The 15929-nt window shown below is 46.2% G+C and overlaps 1 protein-coding gene across 4 annotated transcripts in view; it reads left to right on the top strand.

Annotated features, from left to right (window-relative positions):
• Wdr20 (WD repeat domain 20) overlaps window positions 1-15929 on the top strand; it is a 61164-nt gene that overhangs the window by 35488 nt on the left and 9747 nt on the right. For 3 of the 4 annotated variants that reach the window (XM_052185012.1, XM_052185013.1, XM_052185011.1), the window contains exon 3: window positions 13414-14673. The exons of the other annotated variant lie outside the window; for it this stretch is intronic. In XM_052185012.1, coding sequence (XP_052040972.1) covers window positions 13414-14673 — 1260 coding nt within the window. The remainder of the gene's footprint in view (window positions 1-13413; window positions 14674-15929) is intronic. 4 annotated transcript variants of the gene reach the window in all.

The following is a 15929-nucleotide window of genomic DNA, read 5'->3' as shown; positions in this document are numbered from 1 at the left end:
AAATATTTCTTATACAGTTACCTTTGACATGATTAGACTTAAAAGTGAATCAAGAGACACAGGTGTGTTGTCTCTTGTGTCAAGGTGCAGTATTGTATGCACTAGGGTCTCACATCTTCAGTTCTGTTCAGAGAGGAAATTGAGCTGTCCGACCTACCCATTAGGAATATGTCAGAACTTTTATATAGCAGACAGAAGTTGGCAAATAGATTGTATTTACTCAAGCTGTTTTGGTTTTTTTTTTTTGGTCCCCCCCTCCCCAAACAGGGTTTCTCTGTGTAGCCCTAGCTGTTCTGGAACTCACTTTGTAGACCAGGCTGGACTCGAACTCAGAAATCCGCCTGCCTCTCCCTCCCAGAGTGCTGGGATTACAGGTGTGCACCACCACTGCCCGGCTACTCAAGCTGTTACAGTGACTTCAGTTCCAAGTAGTACCGTGTATTTGGTATTTTCCTCTTTTGTTTCTGTATGACTTTCCTACGAAATGGCAGAGATGCAGTGCCCTTGCTGAGGTGTGGACACCCTGGATTTTTTTTTTTTTTTTTTTTTGAAACAGGGTTTCTCTGTGTAGCCCTGGCTGTCCTGGAACTCACTCTGTAGACCAGGCTGGCCTCGAACTCAGAAATCTGCCTGCCTCTGCTTCCCAGAGTGCTGGGATTACAGGTGTGCGCCACCACTGCCCGGTTGACACCCTGGATTCTAATCTCCACCTTGTTACAAAGCGTTGAGTCAGAAGGACACGTGCTTTGCCTTGCTGCTTAGTTTTAGTATCATGTACCTGGAGCCGGAGTGTGCTCTCGATTCTAGTTTATAAAGAAGAAATTTCCAGAAGGAGAGACAAGCCTCGAGCTTGCTCCTCAGCAGCCACAGTCCTTAGGGCAGGCAGCTGCTGTCTGCATGTCTAGTGTCATCCCGGTCCTTCTGGGCTGACGGGGAAGAAACCTACCCTTTGAATTGACAGCTGAAGAGAATAACTGTTTAATTCTATCTTCCCTTAAAAAAAAAAAAAACTTAATCAAAAAAGAATCTGTTTACGCAGATATTTTTACTGATGACATCTGATTTGTAAGTAGCTGAGTGATTTGGTTTTTCATTTTTTATTTTTATGGGGACTTGAGGAAGACAGCAAGGTAGGAGGCACAGAGTTGCTTTTCTCTGCTCAGTTAATGGAAGCTGGAGTAGGAGTCATTGTGGGACTTTGTGTTTGGGTAGAAGAGCGTGTGATGCATTGGGAATGGATTGAACCCTGTGCCACGTTGTTGGCAAACAAGACCCAGAGGCAGTTCTGACCGAGGATGGCACAGAATGCCACTTAGAGAACAAGAAAGGGTTGTGTGTTGTGCTGGGGGAGGCTTGGGAGCTGGAGCCCACAAGGCTTTAGGAATATTCTGGCCATGTTAGTGATGGCGCTGCAGGACAGAAGGTAGCTCCTCCCTCTTCATGATGGAAGCACAAGTTCTTACCTACTCTGATTACAGTTGAAAACAGCTATTCAGAATGCCATGACTACTGCTTCTGCTGTAATGCCAGGTTGGCATTTGGAGCTGAAAAATGACAAGTGAATTGTCTTCCCAGGTCTTGGTGATGTGAGTCCATCTCTCAGGCACGAGCTGCCGGGTTTCTCAGTGGCAGGAGTGCTGGAAAAGGTGTCCCCATATATGCTCAGCTATGCTCGGCATCAGTGTGCAAGATGGGGGGCTCTGGGACTGGCTCAGTTAGTAAGGATGGTCAGGAGACTGTAGGCATGTTGTCACCGCCAAGGTATTGGTGGCATAAGTACTGCATGTGTTCTCTCTTTTGGTTTTCTCATGGAGATCAGACTGACCTAGAACTCACTTTGTAGACCAGGCTAGCTTTGAACTTATAGAGATCCATCTGCCTCTGCTGGGATCAAAGATGTGCTCCACCACACCCAACACATGTAGTCTTTATATGTGTCAAATGAAGAGTGTCTGTAAACTTACTGATTTTATGTACATGAGTGTTTTGCCTACCATTATGTCTGTATTCACATACAGTTATGTCACATTCATGCCTGGTGCTGAGGACGTCAGAAGAGAGTGTCAGGTCCCCTGGAACTGAAGTTACAATTATTTGCCACCATATGGGTGGTAGGAAGCATACTGATCCTTAGCAAGCTTTTAGCCACAGAGGCATTTTTCTAGCCCCACCCTTTACCCCATATTTGGATGGTAGCATGGGGTAGCTCATTGTGAGGCTGAGGCCTGAGGCAGAAGGAACACTAATTTGAAGCCAGTCTGGACTGCACAGAGACCCCGTATCTAGAGAAAAATAGGGATGAAGGAAGATAAAGAGTTAGATTCTGTGAAGGAGTCTGAGAGGTTCTTCCAGAATATAATCCTGCTCGGTTCTTGGGCACTTGTGAGGGTAGGAGGGAGGCAAGGGTGCCCTGTACACTGAAGAAGCGAAGCCAGGCATGGGGCCGTGTGCCTGGAATCCCAGCCTGGGCTTCAGAACAAGGCCCTGTCTAAAACACAAACAAATCGGAACAAAAACAGAACTTCTCTGTCATTGTCATTTACTAGAACATCAACAACAGAGTGAAGCCCACCCCTCATCAGAAAGAGGAGTTACAGCCAAATTATTCATGTCCTGCCTGGAAACTTAACATGGATTTGTGGGGGTGGGGTGGCTTTAAATCAGGGATCAAATGTGATTTTTTAGAAGGTGGATCTGAGTGAAGGAAGAGACTGTGAAGGTAGCAAGACCAGAGAGAAGGTTTTAGTGAGTGTCCAGGTGGGAGCAGGGGCTTGAACTAGACTTTTGACCGTTCTCTTAGTCATTCAGTAGACCCTGGCCATCTGCAGCAGCAGATCAAACCTGCCCTTGTCCTCCCCCTTGGAGGAGAGAGTGTGATCAGCAGGAGCACCCACACATACTGCTGGCTACAGAGGGTGACCCACTGTGGCAGAGGAGGAAATGCAGACTCCTTTAAGCTGGCAGGTGAGAAGTTCTGTCAGAGCAAGTGGTGTGCTTCAAGGTGAGCCTCTCAGGAAGAGGAGGCTACAAACAGAAGGAGCTAGAGACCGGCCATTTCTGCAGCAGGGGGGCAGGTAAACCATTTAGGATAGAAAACAACACAGAATCAGGGAACCAAGACAATAGCTTTTAGGTTGTGAGGAGTGAGCATCAGGCAGAGCTGCTTAAAGCCTCCGGGATGAGGGTATGGGAAGACGGTCAGATTAAAGATCCACCCACCCCCGTGTGGTCAGTGCCCGAGGAGGCCAGCAGAGGGCATCAGGTTCCCTGAAGCTGGAGCTACAGGCAGTCGAGAGCTGGGAAGCCACTGAGCTTATTTTCCAGTTTCCAGATGCTTGGAAAACTATGGTTCCTTCTTAGAAACTGAGTTGGAGGGAGGCACTAAGTTTAAGGTTCTGGCTATCATTGCATTGAGTGAGACTGGAAAAGGAGCCGAAGTCAGTGGAGATGGAGGGAGGATAAAGGTTCCATTTTGTATTTGGTTTGTTTAAGAAACCTACAGATACTGCAAGTATGGATCTGAGGGGCAGGTTTTCTGTTGGTTGGTTGGTTGGTTGGTTTGCTAAGTAGGAAAATAGATGGGCAAGGCGACTTAGAGAATACAATTGCCATGTTGGATGACTTGAGTTCCATCCCTGGAAACCATGTTGTGAAAGGAGACCCAGCTCGCACTCTGACGCACGCACGCACACACACACACACACACACACACACAAAACAAAAAAAAACCAGATACATAAATTTAATGAAATTTAAAAAGGGGTAAAAATTTGAGAGTTGCCAGCATGTGATAACAGCTCTGAGATTCCATGCAGAGGTCCGTGGGGAGAGTATGCTAGAACTCTAGCCCTCTCATTCCCTTCTTTAGAACACCAACCTACCAGTTAATGCCCCCACACCAACAGAATTCAGCAGTACCTAAACACAGGCCCATACCTGCAAACAGACGGGGGCTCAGGACAGCAGCCTGTTTGCATGTTGGAGTTCGCACCTCACCTCTCTTCAGCTGGTGGATGGAAGAGTGGATGTGCTTGTACAGTACTGGAGTGGATGCTGTACAAGGAATCTGAAGGGTAAACTTTTTTTTTTTAAATTTTGTAGGGCAGAGACTCACCATTGGTAAGGCAGAGTGGGTCTACTTGTCAAAGCCATGTGGTCTCTCTGTGTCTTCTTCCCCTGCCTGTGTGCTACATTCATGGGCACATAGTTGCATGCCCCCAGTTCTGATGTTTGGTACTGGTACATAAAACTTTCAGATGTGTGCAGAAAATGAAATTGTAAGTTCTTCATATGAACTGGAGATAAAAATAGATAGCATTTTTATATCTGAAAACAAGTATATTTTTAAAGGTTTTTTTTTTTTTTTTTTTTTTTTTGCCTGCAAACTAGAACTATAGGAATTTTAAGTGCTTGTTTATAGAAAAACTGGAAAATAGAAAACAAAAAGCCAGGAAAATGGGGGAGGGAGAGCGAGTTCAAATCCCAGCAACCACATGGTGGCTCACAACCATCTGTAATGAGACCTGATGTCTTCTTCTGGTGTGTCTGAAGACAGCTATAGTGTACTAATGATAATAAATAAATCTTTAAAAAAAAAAGTCAGGACAACATCACCCATAAGTCCTAGTGCTTACTGTTAACCATCATAGTTTCCCTCCCTCCCTCCACCCTCCCCCTCCCTTCTCCCTCCCACCCTCTCCCTTCTTCCTCCCACCCTCTCCCTTCTCCCTTCCTTCCCCTCCCCTCCCCTCCCCTCCCCTCCCGTCCCCTCCTCCTCCTTCTCTTTCTCTTTCTCTTATTTTCCATTTTTTTCTTTTTTGTTGGACGGGTAGTTGGTTTTGTGTTGTTTTTTTTTGTTTGTTTTTTTGAGACAGGGTTTCTCTGTCTAACAGCTCTGGCTGTCCTGGAACTTACGTTATAGACTAGGCTGGCTTTGAACTCAGAAATCCACCTGCCTCTGCCTCCCAGAGTGCTGGGATTAAAGGCGTGCACCACCACTGCCTGCTGCCCAACTTTCTTCCTTTCTTTCTTAATGGGGTAATAACTGGAGGATTCATACTTTTCTGTAGAGATGCCTGCTGACCTTGAGTTTGCTCCTGCTCACTTCAGAACTGAACAGAGGGGAGTCTTGGCACTGTCTGTTTCTAGTGTTGGAAACTCATGCAGTTCTGCTTGCTTCTGACCAGAAGGAAGGGGAAATGCCCAGTTCTTCTAGACTCTTCTGGGAAGTGAAGTCCTTGGCTCCCACCTGACTTTCCCTTTTCTAGTTTCTTAAAGTAGATCTGAGGTTTCTGTTTATTGTTTCCTGTATGTATTTGCCACACAGTTCATCAACAAGATGGTGGTGTCTATCTAGACATTGTGATCAATGTTTCTGGCTTGCTGGAATACCCTAGAGTTTGTTTTTGTAACTACTGGTTATATATTGGGAAAGAAGTGTTACAAAGGGACACTTATTATTATAATAATCAAAATTTTTCTTTATAAGAGTTGTGATTTGGGGTATATCCACAGGATGGTGATTTAAAGGAATTTTGAAAGTACTTTTGCTTGCTTGGTTGGTTGGTTTTAGGTTTTTGAGACAGGGTTTCTCTATGTAGCTCTGGCTGTTCTGGAACTCAGTATAGACCAGGCTGGCCTCTGCCTTCCCCAGTGCTGGGATTAAAGGCATGTACAACCACTGCCCAACTGCCCAACTTGAAAGTGGTTTTTTTTTTTTTAATTATCATATGCTAATAATATATAATGACATTTTCTTTTTAAAGATTTATTTGTATGCGTCTGTGCATGTATGTGCATGTTCATACCTCCTCTTGGGGGTCAGAATCGCGTGACAGTCCCTTAGAACTGACGACGACAACGACAATGGTACATGTGGCTGTGAGCCTCTGGCATAGGTGCTGTGAGGCTCAGAAGGAAGCTTGCTAACTGCTTATCCTCACTCTGACTCTATCCTCATGACTTTTTCTTATGTGTTCATTGTGAAAGTGATGTTTTGGTGCACTGTGTGAAAATGTGTTTCTGTCCTTTGCCTACCTAAGGCACCTTCTGATTGGTTAAAATAAAAAACCTCTGGCCTATAACAAAAGGCAGGATAGTATGGAGGGATATTCAGCAGAGAGAGGAACTCTGAGAAGGAGTCAGGTGCGGGAGATTCGACACTAAGATGTAGAGGAAGTTGGATATATAAAATAAGGAAAGGTAACCAGCCATGAGGCAGAATTTAAGATTAGTGTAAGTGGGATAATTGAGTTGGGAACAAGCCTAGCTTAAGGCCTAAGCATTCATTAGTAAACATAAGCCTCTGTGTTATTCTCTGGAACCTGGACGGGCAAAGAAAGGCCCAGACAGTTGTAGTACATGATGGTTGTGACTTCACTCTGCTGCCTCCCCCACCCCGACCCCCATCCCCAGTTCCATTTTCATGTTTGCTGTGTGTGAGCAGGTGAGTTTCATTAGGGACGACTTAGAGGGCCGTGAGCACCTTGCCAGTGACTGCACTGCTGGAGAAAATGGCTTTCCTTCCCCTCTAACTGCTTAATGCATAGAGATTCAGGGCTGGCTGGGGCTCCATGAGCCCTTCCCCCTTCTATGGTATTAATGAGCCCAGTCTTCTGGAGATGTTTTACAAGTAATTAAAGCTACTATGAGTTGATGACTAAAACCACTAGGTTGCAGAGATGGCAGAGCTGGTAAAGGTGCTTGCCACCAAGCCTGATACCTCCATGGTGGAAGGAGAGAGCCGGCTCCCACAAGTGCTCCCTGAGCTCCACATGACTATGCACACACACACACTTTTTAAAAGTGTTGGCCTGGAGATATAGCTTAGTGGTTAGGATCATGTTTACTCTTCTAGAGGGCCCAGAATTGGTTTCTGGCTTCTGTTGGTGCCTGCACACGTAGACACGTAATAAAATCAAAATAAATCTTTATAGAAACAAAGCCTGGCGGTGGACCAGCGATGGAGTACGCCCTTTTCTTACAGACCTGCGTTCACTCTTAGCATGCTCACTGAGCACTTGAGCAGCCCATGAGTCCAGCTCTAGGCAGCCAGGGTAGTTTCTGGCCTTACTGCATCGGCATGTTCAACCACTGCCCAACTTGAAAGTGTATTTTAGAAAATTATCATTATACTAATATTTTAAGAACAACAACAAAGGGTCTAGAGAGATGGCTCAGTGGTTAAGAGCACTGTCTGCTCTTCCGAAGGTCCTGAGCTCAAATCCCAGCAACCACATGTTGGCTCACAACCATCCATAATGAGATCTGACACCCTCTTCTGGAGTGTCTAAAGACAGCTATGATATACTTACATATGAAAATAAATAAATCTTTTAAAAAACAACAACAACAGCAGCAACAACAAAGTACAGCCCAGAGATCAGAGTCCCACAGCTCTCTCTCAGCTCTCAGCTCTGGCCTTCTTACTCACGGGATTTTAATGTGTGTCAGTGTTTTGCTTGCATGTAAACTGTACCATGTGCATGTCTCAGGCCTGTGGAGTGAGTCCAGAAGAAGGCGTTAGATCTTCTGGGGCTATGGGCCACCATGTGGGTGGACTAGAGGCCCTGTCCACTAGAAGAGCAGCTCAGCTGCTCAGCCATCTCTCGGCCCTCTGCCCCCTTCTCCTCCTGTGCTCCCTGAGCCTTGGAACCGGTGATAGGGATGTCCTACTTGTGACGAGGCATTCAACATCACTTATTCTCTGTAGTTTGACAGCTTCAAAGGAAATTGAAGTTATGTTTTGATCGTGGCAAGCTATAAAATATAAAAGAGCTTGTTATCTTCACTGTTTTTATTACTGATATGTCTTAGGACTCTCTGTTCTAAAGTTTGAGACCAAAGCAGGCACACTTGTCCTGTGTTTAGATCAAATCTAGTGTGCATGTGTGCGTGTGTGTGCATGTGTGTTTTGGGAGGAGATGGGTTATGGACAGGGTGATACTTCCCGGTTAGATTCCTCCAGTCTGGGGGCCCCAGGATGGGAGGTAGGAGCAGGACCAGCTTTGCAGTGCCCTGGCTAGTTCTGATGGTTAAGAACGGGGTGTGCATTATGTCAGCTTGGCTTTTGTTGCTTTTTGGTTTGTTTGTTTGTTTGTTTGTTTGTTTGTTTTTGAGACAGGGTTTCTCTGTGTAGCCCTGGCTGTCCTGGAACTCACTCTGTAGACCAGGCTGGCCTCCAACTCAGAAATCCGCTTGCTTCTGCCTCCCAAGTGCTGGGATTACAGGCGTGCACCACCACGCCCGGCTTTGTTGCTTTTTTTTAACTGAAGGAAGGAAATGAGCACACAATGATCTACTTCTTAAAGTCTTAACATTGGTAAAAATGACATCTGATCCTTTGTTGGTGGCTTTAAAAATAGCATTTTGTGCTATAAGCCCTCTGTGTGAGCTTTAGCCCTCTCCACTTACACCTATGTTGCTTTGGGGGTGTGTGTGTATGTGTGTATTTTTATTTTATGACTTTTTAAAATAGCTGTTTTTAATTGTTTTAATATTTTTATTATAAATTAATGTCTGTGGTATAGAATGCATACCCATTCCCAAATACTTTTTTCTGCTTGTCTTGTTGGTAGAAGTAAGAAAAAAATAAAAGTGAAATGCTTCGGAAAGCTTCAGTTCACATTAATTTGTCATTGACACTTAATGTGGCTGCAGATTTGTTTTCTTGTTCCCCTCTAACATGCATGGTGACCCAGGGATTCTGCTGCTAATGCAGTGGGCAGATGCCTTTTTCTTATTTGGTGATTTTTTTCTTTAGTTACTTGAGCAAGTCCACAGTGGCTTGCACGGAGATGAGGTCGAGGGTGAGCTCTGAGTGTCCAGGAACACTCAGGCAGAACCTAGTGCGCAGAACCTAGAGCCTGCGGCTCAGCACCTGAGCTGCCCTGCCCACAGACGTCAGGGCTTTGTGGTGTGGACAGGAGGAGAGCTGGGTTTTTCTTGTTTTCACAAAAGTGTCTCTAGAGATGGGCTCTTAGTCCGGCCCAAGGAAGCCGGCTGTTTGATGGATAGTTCTAAGATCACTGTAGTGAAAATGACCAGATGGCCTTGTTGTGCTCCCTCTGGGTGGAGCTTTCCGGCCGTGTATACTCCACCCTGCTTCCTTGGAGACCCTAGGATGTCACAGGTCTGTGCTGCTCCCAATGCCGCTTTGGCTTTCCTACTCCTTCTCAGTAGCTACAGGCTGAACCTGCCGGCACCTGCTGGGCTGAACTTGGGGTCTTTATACAGTTTACTCCTCACCATCCCCTTCCCCCACTCCTACTCCCACCCCACATTCACTGTTGATAGGCATGCCACAGTACCTCTGTTCATGGCCTCCTGACTAGTTCCCCTCACTTGACCTTCCATTTCAGTTCCCCTCACTTGACCTTCCATTTCATCCCTTGTGCTGGGAGAGTTTTCAGAGCCTGTTCCTGTCTGCAGTGCTGCAGGCTGTCAAGGGATAGCTGTAGGTGTTCACTCACAGTTTCAAAGGGTGAAAACCGGCTACATTAAGTTTAAGAATATATTGTATTTTATCTCATACACTCAAATATTTCTCTATACAGTATAAAAACAAGGAATAAGGTCATTGGTATTCCTTTTTCCATCCTACAACTGCAGAATCCAGTGTATGTTTTGCATTTACAACACATCTCCTTTGAAGCAGGCAACATGGAAGGGGAAGTGTAGGGCTTCAGGGCCACAGCATGGGACCTCACAGCCCTGCATCCCACATGGTAATTATCCCAGGTGCTCCAGCACTTTTTCAGTTTCCCAGCTGCTGTGTGAGAGCCTGGGACCTATTGCTCCTGCTTCCCTGCCCACCTCTGTACAGTGCCAATTACATACAGGAATAGGGTTTTGCTGGGATTTCTTTCCAAAATGCTTACCTAGATGAGGGTCTCCCACGAGAGCTCAGAACCAACGACAAGATCCCGCTGCCTGACACTGACTTCTAATAGGAATCTATCATTTTTTCAGCAGATGATTTCTGAAATAAAAATGTGACCTTTTTGGTGTAGAGGCTGGGCTGTGTAAAATTTTATTTTGTTTTGTTTTTGAGACAGCCTTGCCAAGTCCTCCTAGCTCGTCTGGTGCTCCCTCTGGAGCCTAGCCACCAAGCCCACATTTCTCTCTGTGAAAATTTAATTCTTATAATTATAGAATAAACTATTCCAGGTGTTTTGCTTATTTCTTTGAAAGCTGGGCATAGGGCACTTTATGTTCTCTTGGTACACTCAAAGTAGTAATAACCTAGAACAATTGGAATTAGCGACTCTGTGGTGAAGAGGACTGCATTTCCTACTTGGCTGTGGTGTCAGCTAGGTCCCTGTTGCAGGGACCCTTTGCTGGTGACCACAGCAGGCTGGGCTTGAGGCCAGTTCCACATTTTACCATGGGACAGAAGACAGCTAATCATATTGGAACCCCTCTCAGAAGTACACTGCTACTGTACTGGCCTCTTGAGCACCTACATCTGTTCCCTCACACCTAGCCTCAGGTCCTGTCAGCATCCCTTGTGCCAGCCTTCCTGTTTTGTCCACTGACTCCCACCAGATTGAGGCATCTCTTAGCTGTCCTCTGCAGCAGTGTCTACATCACCACCCACATCTGATATGTGAAAAGCGATGGCAGCTTTAATTGATGCCACGTGAATGTCTGACATATGGGATACCGTCAGTGCTGAGTGAAGATGTGAATGGATATGACTTCAGACAAGTTTGCTGACCTCTGAACTTTTGTTCCTTCATGGGCTATACCTTTTGATAGGGAAAGTAGGCTCTGGTGGGAGCATCATTCGTTACAGTCTCCCATGGAGGATTTGGGCTGCCCCTGTAAAGTTTACAACCTGCACGTGTACTAATACTTGCGCACACTGCCCTGGGCTCAAGGTCAACACTGAACAGTAGGGACTTCCAGCACCGCCTCTCTGCTGTGTGATTTGTAATCTCAGAGAAGAACTTCTGAAATTACAGGTTGCATCAATGAATGGGAAAGCAGAGGTGAGAGTTATGCTGTATCTGGCAGTTACAAGGGCATGCACTCTGAAGGGATGAGCTAATCCCAGTGATAGGGAGGCAGTTGGTCCTGAGTGCAGAGGAGGAGTCTAAGAGAGGCTTTCTGCTGTAGTCATGCACATGAGTTATGCGTGCCTCCACTGTTAAGGGGTTGTTGGGAGCACTGCAGTGTGATGTCAAACCTCGTTTGATGTCTGTGCCCCTTTGGGTTTGCTCTGTCACTGCTCACACCCCCAGTTCCCGGGGCCAGAAGGTAACAGTGAGGGCTGCATACAGCAGCCTGTGGGAGTGCAAATTTTCTCTGTCATTTACGTGTTGGCTTAGGGTGATCGTAGTGCACAGTTCTGGTTTGTGAGTGAAATTGCACAGTAATGCATCTGCTCACCACAGTAGCCCCTTCTGAGGGCACTGTTGCTGCTGTCTGTACCTCACCATCACACTTTTGGCTGCACTTATTACCAGGATTACATTTTTTGAGTTACAGTGGAATTTTTCCATTTTACTTTAAGCCATAGTTAAAATTTTACTCCTAATCGTAATGCTAGAAGCTTTCGTGACCTTAAAACTTTCCACATGTAATGGAGTAATAGTGATTGGGGAAAGTGACTAGAATCAGGCCAGCAGTGTGGCTCTAACCCTGAGCTCCCTGACAGAGCCCTTCACAGGAAATCCACACCCTTAGAACCTGCCCAGTTGGCATAGTCATGTCCTGGCCTCAGAGTGAGGAGCAAGCTGACCTGGTAGGCACAGAGCCTCAGCAGAGGGCCTTGAGACTCTGGAGAGCTGGAAGTCTCTTCATTTCTGCACCCCCCTAACATACTCTCTCCCTAAAGGCTATGGTCTAGCCATGAGAATTATCTGGCCTCTTGCTAAAAAATTAGGATGATCTAATGGAGTCCTGCGAAGCAGTGCTGTATGTTCATATTGCTGACAATTATCATAAGGCAGGAAACGGGAGTCAGGGGACAAAACAAAAAAAACGGTGACAGCATCCCCAAAGGCAGTACTTACTGGTCTAAGAAGCCAGTCATGTTCCGTGCAGTGGTAGCTGATACTCTTTGCCTAAACCTAAGGACTTGGCGCTCCAGGCCTCCATGTTGTGGATGGACATTTAGGGTCCCATGTTTCCCTGCCAGGGATTTGTTTGGAGTTCATTTCTTGTGAGGTCTTCCCTTTCTGCATGAGCTTGCATTTCTCTTCTGTCCTGTCCTTTATCATTGTTCTTACTGCTGTTGCTTCTAGTGCTGTGTATGAGACCCAGATCCTCATGTATGCGGCACCCTAGCTTCCGTTCTTTTAAAAATCGTATCATTTCATTTCTATCATTTTTTTTTTTTTTGTAAAAGTGACACACATCGCTGAAACATGGTCACCAGACCAATTGGGCAGATGGCTGTAGCTCAAGTCCATACATAGATAGCAGTGTGCCCTGAGATTCATGGTGGGGAACTCTAGCCAATTAGGTAAAATGGCAGTGCTTAAGCCCATGGGACTGACCCAGTAAAGAGTGTAGGCTTAACAGAGACTTTTTGGCAGTTCCATGGAAGTATTGGAAACTTCTAGTGATTTCTGGCAATGTAATTTTGAGGCTCCAGCCTGTGGAGGGCGTGTGTTTTAGTGAGCCCTGTGGCAGGGTCTGCACAGAGAAGGCTACCTCTTCTCTATATCTTGAGTGGCATTCATGTCTTGCTTTTGTTAGTTTGGTTTTAAAAAGACAAGACACTGATACAGGCAGCTAAAGAGGCAACTAGATCAGTAGACCAGAGGGGAGTGTGGAACACAATGGTAGTGGTAGAGCAGACTCCCGAGCTAACTAACCTCCATCCTGTTCCAGAGAGAGTGAGGAGACGTGGGTAAGATACTCACAGGCCATCATCTGGGTTGAGGAATGCCACAGTGAGTCCAGAGCTGCACCTTGCCCACCCAGGAAGTAGGCTTTCAAGTCCTCTCTGTTCTGCTGGTCACAGACTACATACAGATGATTCCCTGCCTCGAGCAGCCACAAAGGAACAATGTAGTCAGCCCATGGCCTGCAGTGACACAGGCAAAGAAAGCCATGAGGACCAAAACTTTTCCTGTGAGTCCTCATCACAGAGAGGAAGCTGCTGTATTTGAAATGAAACATTCAGCCGTCGTGCCATACGGGGCAAGGGCTGTCTCTCCCCGGTGTGCCCGGGACCTGATACCGGGCACTGAGTAGGTTCTCTGTGGGTAGTTATCAAATGACTGGCACCCCAGTGCAGTTCTGGGATGGGCCACATGTGCTTCACTGACCTGGCTGACAGAGGATAAGTGTGGAGTGCTCGGATGGACCATTACTTTCTTACTGAGAAGCAGGCAGGTTTTTTTCTGGAAAAATAGACCTTAACTTCTCCATTGTGATAACGTGTTCTCTTTGTCTTCACAGAGACTAATAGACAAGTCACGCGTAACCTGTGTCAAATGGGTTCCTGGTTCGGAAAGCCTTTTCCTAGTAGCCCATTCAAGTGGGAACATGTACTTATATAATGTGGAGCACACTTGTGGCACCACAGCCCCCCACTACCAGCTCCTGAAGCAGGGGGAGAGCTTTGCTGTGCACACTTGCAAGAGCAAATCCACGAGGAACCCTCTCCTTAAGTGGACGGTGGGCGAGGGGGCCCTCAACGAGTTTGCTTTCTCCCCAGATGGCAAGTTCTTAGCGTGTGTGAGCCAGGACGGGTTTCTGCGTGTGTTCAACTTTGACTCAGTGGAGCTGCACGGTACAATGAAAAGCTACTTTGGGGGCTTGCTCTGTGTGTGCTGGAGCCCTGATGGAAAGTACATTGTGACAGGTGGAGAGGACGACTTGGTGACAGTCTGGTCCTTTCTAGACTGCCGAGTAATAGCTAGAGGCCATGGGCACAAATCCTGGGTCAGTGTTGTAGCATTTGATCCCTATACTACTAGTGTAGAAGAAAGTGACCCTATGGAGTTTAGTGGCAGTGACGAGGACTTCCAGGACCTTCTTCATTTTGGCAGAGATCGAGCCAACAGTACACAGTCTAGGCTATCCAAACGGAACTCTACAGACAGCCGCCCTGTAAGTGTTACGTATCGGTTTGGTTCAGTGGGCCAGGATACACAGCTGTGTTTATGGGACCTTACAGAAGACATCCTTTTCCCTCACCAGCCCCTCTCAAGAGCAAGGACACATACAAATGTTATGAATGCCACAAGTCCGCCTGCCGGAAGCAATGGGAACAGTGTCACTACACCTGGGAACTCTGTGCCCCCTCCATTGCCACGGTCCAATAGCCTTCCACATTCAGCAGTCTCCAATGCTGGTAGCAAAAGCAGCGTCATGGACGGGGCCATCGCCTCTGGGGTCAGCAAGTTTGCAACTCTGTCGCTACATGACCGGAAGGAGAGACACCACGAGAAAGACCATAAACGAAACCATAGTATGGGACACATTTCCAGCAAGAGCAGTGATAAACTGAACCTAGTTACTAAAGCCAAAACGGACCCAGCTAAAGCTCTGGGGACATCCCTGTGTCCTCGGATGGAAGATGTCCCCTCGTTAGAGCCACTGATCTGTAAAAAGATAGCTCATGAAAGACTGACGGTATTGGTTTTTCTTGAAGACTGTATAGTCACTGCTTGTCAGGAGGGATTTATTTGCACGTGGGCAAGGCCTGGTAAAGTGGTAAGTTTTAACCCTTAATGCTGCACCAGATCGAGAACTGGACTAGGCGGTGATTTTATTTCTTGTGGGAGGGGCGGGATGTACAATGAATGTGAACGGCGCTTCTTAATGTAAATCTGAACGCATCAGAGCCATACTTTTGGATACTGCATGCCATGTAATTCTGAATCATTTGATAATTCACCTTAGAGCATTTACAAATATATAATCAGACTAATTGCCAGCCAGGTCAGTCATCCCTCTGGGTATATAGAGTCCCAAAGTTAGCGTTCCTGTATCAGGCTATTTCAGTTTTAGGGAAATCATGACAGTGTGGAGAAATAATGACATTAAAATGCTAAAGTCAAACTTTATGCTTTAACTGGGATATTTTTTGCGTAACCACTCAACTAGATTGCTGTATACCTGGACAGTGTATGTCAGTACAGATGGGTATTAATTATCATTTATAGTACAACTTTTTATCTTAAATTATAAAATACTTAGGAATTTATGAAATTTAACCTAGGAACACAGCGTCCATCAGGGTTGATTGATTTTATTTTTACATTGTCTGGCAATCCGCAGAAAGAGAAGAGCCTTAATTTTTAAACCCATTTTAGTCATTTTATGACAATTAAAATTGTTTAATAAACATCTTTTTTCAAAGAAGCAGTTTGTAGAACTCTGATTGAAATTGTGCACTAAAATCTCCATGTGTTCCAGAGCCTGGGCAGTTAAGATGTTCTGTGGCCAAGGACAGCAGCCACGGCTTTCAGAAGGCCTCTTGCCACATCAGCTAAGACTCACATGTTAGATGCACATAGCTGAGTTTTTCCCCAACAGCAGGAAGGAGGTTCTGTCTGTTTGGTTGTGTGGAGCGGGAGGGGCAGGAAGTCAAGGCCAGGCTCCTGGTCTGCTTTGTGAGGACTGTAGGTGTCCGGGCTGCAGCGTACCTCCTGACGTGACGACTGCGTGGACTCAGGTCCTGGGGGAAGCACAAAGGCACACACCCCCATCCTGTTCTTACACAGCAGCTGTGAGTCCAGGCCTCTGAGCCCGCCATAGTGCCCCCCTCCCTTGGCTGTGTCCTCAGCGCAGGGCAGTCAACTGCCCCAGGCAGGAGAGTGCCAGGGTGCACTCTGCAGGTCCCGCTCAGCTGCTCAAGGAAGAGCTTTTTAAACACGAGTTTTCACAGTGGGGGACAGTTCAGTGAGCTGGGTATTTTGTGTCAAAATGATAATTATTTGATTTCTTAATTTATTTAGAACATTTAG

The sequence above is a fragment of the Apodemus sylvaticus genome, chromosome 6, assembly GCF_947179515.1.
Source record: "Apodemus sylvaticus chromosome 6, mApoSyl1.1, whole genome shotgun sequence".
In the NCBI taxonomy this organism is placed as follows: domain Eukaryota; kingdom Metazoa; phylum Chordata; class Mammalia; order Rodentia; family Muridae; genus Apodemus; species Apodemus sylvaticus.
The sequence above is the reverse complement of the archived record's forward strand: the minus strand, read 5'-3'. Positions and strand labels throughout refer to the sequence as shown.